Genomic DNA, 11,102 nt, shown 5'->3' with positions numbered 1-11,102 from the left:
CCCAAGATTTTCAAAATATTTTCTCAGAACCTATCTCGTCAGTTTTTTTTTTAGAATCCATGAACATGCTAAACCCTAACAATAAAACCAAAAACTCTAAAACAAACCCAAAACCATAATTAGCATACACCCAAAACCTTAATAATAAAATTATTTTTCCTAAAACCCTAAAACACTAATTAATAAACAATAAAAATTAAATAAAACACTAAAACCTTAATTTAGTAAACCTTAAATACTAATTAAAAGAATAAAACCCTAATTTAATAAACTTTAATTAAACAATTAAAACACTAAAAAATACAAGGAGAAATGCGCTAATCTAGACGTATTTTTCCTCGTCGCGCTGAGTTGGATGCGTTTTTTTCCAACGCGCTGTGCTGGATGCATTTTACTAGTAAAGGGAAAAAGCACTGAACTAGAAACGTTTTATTGATTTTACCATGAAAACAACACCAGCGGTACGTGTTTTGGTAAAATTAGCCCATTCCCATCAATTTTGTAAAAAAATATCCATTTCTATTATTATTTTTAAAAATTGACCTTTTCTGTTATTAAACCCGAATAGTAGATATAGGTATCTAAATAGATGATATAATAAGCTATTGATTGAGAAATGGAAAAAGTAGAATCATAAAAGCACAAAGAGGAGAATCCAGGAAGAAGCAGACGAGTCAAAACTTTGGTATTCTGCCGTCGAATATTTCAATAAATTAGTGGAAGAAAACAAATTGCCACCAACTCCACTTCCTTACTTTTTATATGTATGTTTCAATATTCTTTCTCTTCATCTACTTTAGTCATCGCCTAACCGATCAGTATCTTCGGAATCTTCTTCACCACCGGTTATGACGTCCCTCGCTTGTGGCTCCACCCTCTCCCTCCTCCTCCGTGCTGCCAATCCCAACAACGCTGCTCGCTCTCTTCATCTCTCCTCAAACTTGCTTCCCGGTTTCAGCCACAAATTACTGACTGCTTCTTCGTCATCGTCGTCGTCAAAAACAGTGGGAGTTAGAGTCACACGTGCCGCTGCTCAAGTGGCGGAGGCTGTGCTGGTGGATAAAGAAGACAAAAGTCGGGTGTTGAGAGTTGGGGTTATATGTGGAGGCCCATCAGCTGAACGTGGGATTTCCTTAAACTCTGCTCGCTCAGTACTTGATCACATACAGGTCGGGTCACCTCACTTCAATACTGTATACGCTATACTTACAAACATACATACACAACATACGTGTACAATACATTAGTGCTTATTATCGTTTTATTCACTCCAGGGAGAGGACTTGCATGTGAGCTGCTACTACATTGACTCTCATCTCAATGCCTTTGCAATATCCTCTGCTCAGGTTTGTACTTTCTAATAATGATCATAAATGCATATAAACTTTGACCTCTTGTCTAAGCAAAACATTTGATCAAATACCAAACTTTATTCTCACTCTCTTCAGGTATACTCCAATACTCCTTCAGATTTTGACTTTAAGCTCGAAAGGTGAGCAAGTTCATGTCTCTTCTTCCCTAGTTGTGCACTAATGTTGAAATTGTCTTGAAAGGTTGTTGAATTTCTCCATGTTTTGCAGTCTTGCCCAAGGTTTCCAGTCTCTGTCTGAATTTGCCGAGCATCTAGCTGACTCCGTGGACATAGTTTTCCCTGTAATACATGGTCAGTTTGGTGAAGATGGTGGCATTCAGGTGCATTACTATGGTTCTTCATTATACAAATATTTGCATTACTTCTTCGGATGTTTTATGTAGTATACTTATTTTTTACGTTATGGACTATACAGGAGCTGTTGGAAAACTACAACGTTCCATTTGTCGGGACTGGATCCAAGGAGTGTCAACAAGCATTTAACAAGGTGAGGAAACTTTATTTCTCATATCACCATGATTAATCAGTTATGTATTTCTTATGTAAATCTAGAACTGGAGCCTGTTTTGTACTTCTTGTAACATTCGCATTTGTTAGCTAGTCATCTGCAATTTAGATAACCTATAATAAGTCCTAGACAAGTTATTGTATTGTCGCCATAGCTGAATGTGGTAAAAAGAACATGCAGGCGTTCTTTATGATCGTTAATAACGTGTCCTGTGTTTATATATTAACAAAGATTATTTCATTCTGAAGAACTCTTACGGATTAGTGTTAATTGGCTGTAATGGTAATTCTCATTTTCTTTAATTTTATTGCAGTACAATGCCTCCGTGGGCCTTAGCAAATACGGATTTGTAACAGTACCTAGTTTCTTAGTGCAGGTATCTTTCTTAAGTTTTCTTGATCATTTTTTATTGAGATCAATTATTTATTATATGTCACTATTCAGTCTCTCATGTTTATAGTACCTGCTGAACACACATGCAAATATTCAAATGTTTGACTTTTATCCTGGATGATAGAATCTTTATTGGCTTACATTTGGTTCCTGCTATAGTGATTTCCTGTTATTTTGACTTCAATCTTATTGTTCCTCAAGATGATTTTGGGAGGTTAAGTGCTAAAGTGCGTCCATATTCAAGTTTGACCATGCACAAATGCATGTGTGGGTTCTCTCCTAGACTATTTATTTTGTTCTAGGTCTAGACATATTCTGATTTTCAGTCTGCTGTGCTTTGTATTGAGTTGATTTTAGTCGTGTATGATTCATATTGTACTTGTAAACTCCAAAGAGAAAAAGCACCGAAGTGCTTCACCTGGTTCGCTTTTACTTACATGCTAAGATAATTCCTTGAACCCTGGATCGTAAACCTCTATAGTTGCCATCTTTTTCTTAGGTGGAAAATATTGATCGAGGGTATACCATGTATTTTAGTGTTGGAAATTCTAAAAGCAATCTCTTTACTTGTTTTAGAACTGATGCATATCTGTTGAATAATAGAACTTATAGGCACTTTGGAATTTATCTTTTTATACAGTGTGCTATTGAAATATTGATGGTATTTTAGGGAAGTGAAGTGAATCAAGATGAATTATCTGAATGGTTTGCAAGCAACCATTTGGACGTTAACTCCGGGAAAGTTGTGGTAAGTCATACTTTATACTCTACAAAGTTTGATACATATATCCATAATGAGTTAAATTTGACAGACCTTATGTATTGGAATCATAACAAATTTTTCTAGGTAAAACCAACAAGAGCAGGTTCAAGCATTGGCGTCACAGTTGCATATGGTGTTAGTGATTCACTTACAAAGGCTAATGAAATTATTTCACAGGTATATCAAGTTTTCATACACAATATTAATCCACTGTTATTATCTCAAATCTTGGACTGTGCTGGAGGAGAAACTGGCTATAATTTCTGACTAAGAAATGTTGTTTTGAAGCAGCCATCAGTGTAACTAACGAATTCTGTCTTTTTTTTTCTTGGAAAGGAAATCGATGATGGAGTCCTCGTTGAATTATTTCTCGAAGGAGGGAGTGAATTCACAGCCATTGTTCTTGATGTGGGCCAAGGTTTTGATTGCCAACCTGTTGTGCTACTGCCAACTGAGGTAACATATTAAACCTATATAAGATGGATTATATCCTACAGATATAAGTTTTCTATCAGCAATTTTATGTCTTTTTATCCACATTTTAGGAAAAAAATATTTCCCTTGAAATTTGATATGAGTAATTTTATCACTTTAGAGGCTGACATGGATGACATGGTATTTAACACATGGAATCTGTGGCTCAGGTGGAGCTTCAATTTCAAGGTAGTGGTGATGTAAGGGAGAAAGATGCAATTTTCAATTATAGAAGGAAGTATCTTCCCACACAACAGGTCTTTAATGCGTCCCTTTATGGTTTTGAGTTTCTCATTTGATGATTAAATAATATAATTGTCTTCCTAATTCGCAAATATTTCTGTAATTCAAGGTTGCATATCACACCCCTCCTCGTTTTCCTATTGAAGTAATCAAAAATATCCGAGAAGGTGCATCTTTGTTATTTCAAAGGCTTGGTTTGCGTGATTTTGCTAGAATTGATGGCTGGTTTTTGCCTTCTTCCACAAAATCATTATCGTCTTCTGAAGATAAATTTGGAATCACAGAATTTGGTACGGTTCTATTTACTGACATCAACATGGTAAGATCAAATCTCTGGTTTTTTATTTTACTGTCTGGTTTGGTGTTTCCTTATATCTCATAGCACGTTTTCCTTATTATCGGTCAGATTAGTGGGATGGAACAGACAAGTTTCTTGTTTCAGCAAGCTTCAAAGGTACTTCTGAACTGATATAGAAGTTTAACTATAGCTTGTAACTGGCATGGAAAAAAATCTACTTATGACTCCTTTATATGATTATGGAATGACTTATGGTATTTTAAGTATGGAAGCTTTTGTCCTTTCTCTCTAGTTTTACTGAATCAGACAGCACCTAAACCCCCAAACATGCAATTTTTTTTCCAGGTTGGATTTTCTCATTCGAACATTCTGCGAAGCATTATCAGTCGAGCTTGCTTGAGGTTTCCTGAGCTGGCAACATATAGTAGTAAATCAAGTCAGTTTCAGAAAAATTTAAACTCCTCTAAGCTTAATGGAACATCCAAAGGGCGTGAAGGCTTTCGTAAAGTCTTTGTACTTTTTGGAGGAGACACTTCAGAGCGGCAAGTATCCCTTATGAGTGGAACCAATGTTTGGCTCAATTTGCAAGGATTTGATGATGTAAGCTATTATTATTGCTTTGTATATAATACTTATATTTCAGATAGGTAATAGATTTGTTCACAACTTCACATCATCTCTGGCTATAAAATATTGGATCTAACACAAGAAATTAGCATTAGTAGATGGAGGTTATGGTAACTCTGAACATAAATTACCAATCTTTTCTCATATATTTGTGAATTGTTCTTGTATTTTTTGGCTTCTACTGATTCAGCTTAGAGATTATACTCTGTGATTTATAAGAAAAGAAGCAAAACCCTTTAATTTATAGCATGATCAAGTGTTTGATAGGTATGGTACCTTCTAAGATATGAGATATTGGTGTCTACAGCTTGATGTAACTCCCTGTTTGCTTGCTCGCTCGATTGACCATTCATCTAATACAGATTCAGATAAAAAGGACGCCGGTTTGAACTCCATTGAAGTTTGGTCATTACCGTAAGTATAGCTTTTATATATCTAGCCACATATCTTTTTTCTTTAAAAGCATAGTTTTCTAGGATAACTTTTCCTTCTTATGGTCTTTCCATTTTCCTTTTCTTATTACCCATTGGTCTATCATGGAAGCAGCTAATCTTGGAATTCCATATCTTGTTAATCTAATTTGACAAGTGAAATTATGTTTCTTTTTTTTTTTTTTTTATTACATGCAGGTACTCTCTTGTGTTGAGACATACAACAGAGGAAGTCCTTGATGCATGCATGGAGGCAATTGAGCCAGCTCGAGCTGCCTTGACGTCTCACTTAAGAAACCAAGTGATGAATGAACTCGCTGAAGGTTTGACGAAACATGGTTGGTTTACTGGATTTGATATAGCTGATGAGCTACCTGTGAGATATTCACTGAAGGAGTGGATCAAGTTTGCCAAGGAAGTCGAAGCAACAGTTTTTATTGCAGGTTCAGTTTCTTGGCTATTAACTTAGTAATGGTGAATGGCTCATTATGTATTCCATTTCTTGTTGAAATGATAGCCTAATAATTGTGTATTCGGCAAAATTCTTAAATTACACCGATATATTTTCATTTTTTTTTTCGATGACCAACTTAATAGTAATTGCAGTGCATGGAGGCATAGGTGAAGATGGCACACTTCAGTTTTTGATGGACACTGAAGGAATTCTGTATACAGGTTCATCCTCATTGCTTCTTTATATATCAAGATTTATCTGTTCTTTTTATGGTTAATCAATTTTAATCTTTCTGGTTCTCTTTTCCCGTGAAGGTCCTGGTGCAATGGCTTCAAAAACTTGCATGGATAAAGTTGCAACATCTCTGGCTCTTGAACATGTATGTTAGCAAATAGATATATGATACTTGAAATTCAAACAGATTTTCTTTGCCTCCTTTTGTTTGAGTAGATTGTTGTTTACTAAGCAACCAACTCTATGGAAATCAACAGCTAAAAGACAAGGGAGTTCTTACCATAAACAAAGTTGTGAAGAAAAAGGAAGATTTGTTGAAAATGCCCGTTCGTCAGACTTGGAATGACCTAATCTCTAAGCTTCAGTGTGAAACGTTATGCATTAAGCCAGCAAGGGATGGATGCTCTACTGGTGTTGCAAGATTGTGGTAGGTTTTTATCTTCCTTGTTCAATGCTGAGCACTGACTTACCTTTGCCATTTGACTTTGATATTTTCATAATTTTATATATCTGCTAGAGCTTTCAGCTATGTTATTCAATACAATGTTCTGTGTGGCCTTATTCACTATTATGGTTATGATTCTAATCATCTCCTACATGCAGCTGTGCCGAGGACCTTGCAGTGTATGCAAAAGCCTTGGATGATTGCCTTCTACGAATTCCACCTAATAGTTTTTCAAAGGTATAAAAAGGACTTTCTTAATTGATTAGCATATGCAGTAAGTGATAACTCTTCAAGCAACATGTTAATTTGAGTAAAACATTTTTTTCACTTGCATATTGCATGTCAAAATATTATATATTATTATTTTTATTTATTATAAACACTTGACTTCTTTTCAAAAAAATGTGTAGGCACATGGAATGATTGAGATGCCAAACCCTCCTCCAGAGCTCTTGATCTTTGAACCTTTTGTGGAAACGGATGAAATTGTTCTTTCATCTAAAACTGTTTCTGACAAAACACAACGCCTTCTGTGGAAAGAACACAGTCGATGGGTAGAAGTAACAGTTGGTGTTATTGGAAAACGGGGATCAATGCACTCATTGAGTCCTAGCATAACTGTCAAGGAAACTGGTGATATTCTGTCACTTGAGGAGAAATTCCAAGGTTTGTCCATTTTCATTAGTATGCCTCTTTTCCTTTAATTTAAACTGATTCCATCCTGATTGTAACATGGAACAGCTAATTAATGTTGTCTATGGCGTGCATTATCTGCAATAATGATATGCTTTTGCTTAACAGGTGGAACCGGCATCAATCTGACTCCTCCCCCGGTGTCAATTATTAGGTTTGTCAAGATTCTTTACTCTTATGGAAAATTTTGCTTTGCTTCTATAACTGTTGTAGCATTGTCTGCAACACTCTTCCTTCACATTGCTATTTATATTGCCACCCATAGATTAGCAAATATGGTTCTATGGATTCCTCTTAGTACTTTGGAAGCTGATAGGCACTTATGAGGTTAAGTGCCTGTTAAGTGGCAACTAAACCTGCCTTGCAGACAGTACAATACGATATCCATCTCACTTCATTATTGATATATTAGTTCCCAGTTCCCACTTACAGTAATGCTTAATTGCATATCTGATACTATTATAAGGCAAAGGCATGCACTTTCTTTTTTTTTTCATGGATTGATCTTTCAATTTAGTTAGTTTTCTTCTTCGATCAGCAATGAGGCACTGGGGCGATGTAAACAACGTATTGAGCTAATAGCCAACACCCTGCAACTGGAAGGATTTTCAAGAATTGATACATTTGTTAATGTTGATAGCGGAGAGGTAAGTTCCGTCTATGATGTTATATTGTGCACCTTACTAGCTTTCTTTTAAAACTAATTCAAGCCTGCCGATGCTATGCCGGTCTCTTTGAAGTCCCTTCTTTTTTTTCTTTTTTTTTTTCTCTCTCGATGTCTTAGAATCAAGCATCTTCCTGGTTATGAAATTTGCAGGTGTTGATCATAGAGGTCAATACGGTGCCTGGAATGACTCCTTCCACTGTGTTGATACATCAGGTAAAAGTAAAACCATCCTGCATATAATTCCCAATATGTTGGGAACAAGAGAATTGGTACATATAGCTTCAATATAAATATATATAAATATAACATATCTATGTTGTGGTGGCACTATATAATTTTTCAGGCACTGGCAGAGCAGCCTCCTGTATATCCTCACCGGTTCTTCCGTACACTACTTGATTTGGCCACAGAGAGAGTAGTGTGAAAGTGGTGTTTAACTACGCTTGGTAGATGAATCTTCCTAGTGCTACCGAAGAATGAGGAGTGAAATGCAATTGTGAAAAGTTGAATGGCCAAGTTATTTATGTAGCAGCGAGTAGATGAGGCTCAAATGAAAACTCAAATACAATAATGATTTTCTTTTCTTTTCTTTTCTCATTTGCCTATGTTTTGTTTTCTCTTTTTTTTTAATATCAATTTTTTATTCGATTGGTTCGGTTTTAATTAAATAATTTATTAAAATTTTATAAAAATTTAAAAATAAAGAAAATTGATTATATTAATTTTTTTTATTTTGATTCAATTTATTTTGAACGATTAACAATTATAATTTAAGCAAGATTGGACTATGCGATCAAACATCAAGCATTTTGCACTTGACATAACTAAAAATGATAATTAGAACGAGTAGTTTATGGATTAAGCTTTGGAGATGGCTGAGTAAGTTATAAAGGCAAAACCAAGCAACCCTTGAAGAATTTGTGTAATAACCATTGAACCTTTTCGTATAGGCAATACAAATTAGTACCTGTAGGGGTGTATAAAAAAATTTCTAAATTGAAAACACTAAACTAAACTGACTCAAACCAAAAAACCATTAAATTTTTCGGTTTATTCAGTTTTTTAATTTTTATATTCGATTTAATTGGTTTATTCAATTAATTTTCGATTTTGACATTTTAAAAGCCCATAACTCATTTACATACCGAAACCCAAATTTAATCATTAAATCCAAATACCTCTTAAAACTTAATAATCTTAAAAGTGTTATAGAAAAATTAATAAAACAATAAATAAAAGTAGATGAAAATACAAGATAATTTTTCTCATTTTTTATTTCACTCGGTAAAGATTCTATTTATAATTTATAAGTAATTAACATTCAATGCAATACCATAAATGAAGCTTACTTAAGTTCTTCATTAACGCATATATTAAACATTGCATAATGAATGGGAGGTTTTACCTCATAAATGAGGGGGGTTAGAATATGGACATTCACATTTATTTATAACACTCCCCATTGGATGTCCATTAGAGAAAACATTGTTTTATTAAAACCTTTATTAGGAAAAACCCTGTGGAATAAAAACCTAATGAAAGAAAAAGAGTACACATGTAATGAACCGAAAGTTACGGTATCGGAAATTGAGTCTTGAGTACTGTTTCCATGAAATTTATTCATGAATATTTAATAGAAATATTTATGAATTATAGTTGAATGGTTATCTAGTGTTTAATTAAGTGAAGTAGCTTGAATTTAGTTTAAAGGGCTAAATTGCATAAGGAATAAAAGTTTAATTATAGATTAAAGAAGTAAAAGGGACTAATCTAGTAATTAGACCCTAAGTGCCATGTGTGTGTTAATATTGAATAATGTGTGTAATAGTTGGTATATATGTGTAATAGCTATAAGATATTTTATGTTATAGCTATTACACATGTTAGTTTTATATTTATTATAGGTTAATAATAGTATAATAAGTAAAATTGATAAAATAGAAAAGAAGATAGAAAGACTAACAGAGAGCAAACGAAAGAAAGAAGAAAGAAAGAAAGAAATAAAAAAGGAAAATTTGAGGATTAAGGCCCTAAAGTTTGATTGGTAAGTTGTTTTAGCTCATTTTCTTATGATTTTTATGTTTATGGATGCCTAATTCAAAGTTCTACATGTATGAGGTTAAAATGAAGAAAAATAGAGAATTTTTACATATTGATTTAGTTGAATAAATTGAGGTTTTATGGGTTAAATTGATAGAAATTGAAGTTAGAAGTGATTAGTTAAAGGAATTTCTAAGTTAGGTTTAAATAAGGACTAAGTTGAATAGAGCTCAAAATTTATGTTTTATAATGAATTTTATGAGTTAGAAATTGTTAATGAGTTGATTAAAAGAGAATATGAAGCTTAAGTTAAAGAAAAAAAGATTAGTAATGGAAAAAGGACGAAATTGGAATTTTTGTAAAAGTTTGGTAGAAAGTGAAAATGTGTTTTATGAATTAATATATTGATGATTTTTAATTGTATGATTGTTAGTAGCAAAAGTAGCACCGGATACGTCATCAAAGAAGGGAAAAGAGAAAGTGAACGAAGATATCGATTAAATTCGATAAATAGTGGTTTGTATTTCTATAAACCGAGCTTAATCGTTATTGCTATATTTGATATTTATATTGTATGAAAATGTGAATGAGGTAAGTATTTTTACCATATTGAAATGAATGTGATTTTGAATACCCTATTAACGATTAATCGGGCTAGTCGGATATAGTTGACATGTCATAGGAATTAGAAGTATTGGGATATTCCGACATTGAGTCGATGAGACACTATGTGTCGACTACTGTTAAAGTTTCGGATTTGTTCCGATGAAGTACTTTGTGTACTATAATGTTAAAGTTCCAGATTTATTCCGATGAAGCACTATGTGCTTATCCTGGAGTGTGGGTTGGATCCGTGTATCCGTCAGTGTCCGAGTTATGTTAAAAAGGGTAAATAAAGTAAAGATTATTAAAGTACTGATTGATATTGAATAATAGTAATAATGTGTTTGAATTACCATGTTTTAAAGTTGATTAAGCTATTGTTTATAGAAATATCACTAAGAGTATTCTCAGCATACGGTTTGTTTCCATGCGCAGGCTAGGTACGAAAGTATAAGGACTCAGCATACAAGCCGATCCCCAAACTCAAATTGGTGAAGTTTCTATCTTTTTGGAAAATGGCATTGTACCTAGGATGTCTTTTGGTCATTTTGAAAGTATCTAAGTTGTTAAGTGATATTTTGGTATGTTTTGTAAATGTTACCAAAACCTTAAGTATGGTATGTTTTGATATGTTAGTGAAGAGTAATAAGAGGAAGTGTTGGTAAATATTGTAGAGAGAAGAAATGAAGATGTTATAAACTTAGTTATCAACATTTTATACTAAAACAGATTTGGACAGTAACAGTAGTCCAACTTTGAAAATATACCAAAATAGTATAAAGTGAATTAGATGATGAATAAAATATGTAATTGAAGCTTAATGAATTTATTTTTATATGGAAGAAACAAAATAAGTA

At 33.5% G+C, this 11,102-nt stretch overlaps 1 protein-coding gene and 1 long non-coding RNA gene across 2 annotated transcripts; both read left to right on the top strand.

Annotated features, from left to right (window-relative positions):
- The first annotated feature begins 580 nt into the window (after window positions 1-580).
- LOC108459420 (uncharacterized) lies at window positions 581-8,273 on the top strand. The gene is made up of 24 exons (XM_017758786.2): window positions 581-1,169; window positions 1,275-1,346; window positions 1,449-1,492; window positions 1,581-1,692; window positions 1,788-1,859; window positions 2,194-2,256; window positions 2,944-3,021; window positions 3,121-3,213; window positions 3,373-3,492; window positions 3,681-3,767; window positions 3,863-4,072; window positions 4,160-4,207; window positions 4,397-4,651; window positions 4,986-5,092; window positions 5,308-5,552; window positions 5,716-5,784; window positions 5,878-5,942; window positions 6,055-6,224; window positions 6,401-6,479; window positions 6,653-6,908; window positions 7,044-7,089; window positions 7,474-7,582; window positions 7,753-7,815; window positions 7,946-8,273. Exons 1-24 carry the CDS (start codon window positions 849-851, stop codon window positions 8,024-8,026), a joined length of 2,865 nt encoding a protein of 954 aa, XP_017614275.1. The 5' UTR covers window positions 581-848; the 3' UTR covers window positions 8,027-8,273.
- Window positions 8,274-10,018: 1,745 nt separating this feature from the next.
- On the top strand, window positions 10,019-10,956 carry LOC128291632 (uncharacterized). The gene is made up of 2 exons (XR_008281436.1): window positions 10,019-10,158; window positions 10,681-10,956. It is a non-coding gene; the product is annotated as an uncharacterized LOC128291632 (long non-coding RNA).
- The last annotated feature ends 146 nt before the right edge of the window (window positions 10,957-11,102 follow it).

Source organism: Gossypium arboreum, chromosome 4 (assembly GCF_025698485.1).
Source record: "Gossypium arboreum isolate Shixiya-1 chromosome 4, ASM2569848v2, whole genome shotgun sequence".
Classification (NCBI taxonomy): domain Eukaryota; kingdom Viridiplantae; phylum Streptophyta; class Magnoliopsida; order Malvales; family Malvaceae; genus Gossypium; species Gossypium arboreum.
The sequence above is the reverse complement of the archived record's forward strand: the minus strand, read 5'-3'. Positions and strand labels throughout refer to the sequence as shown.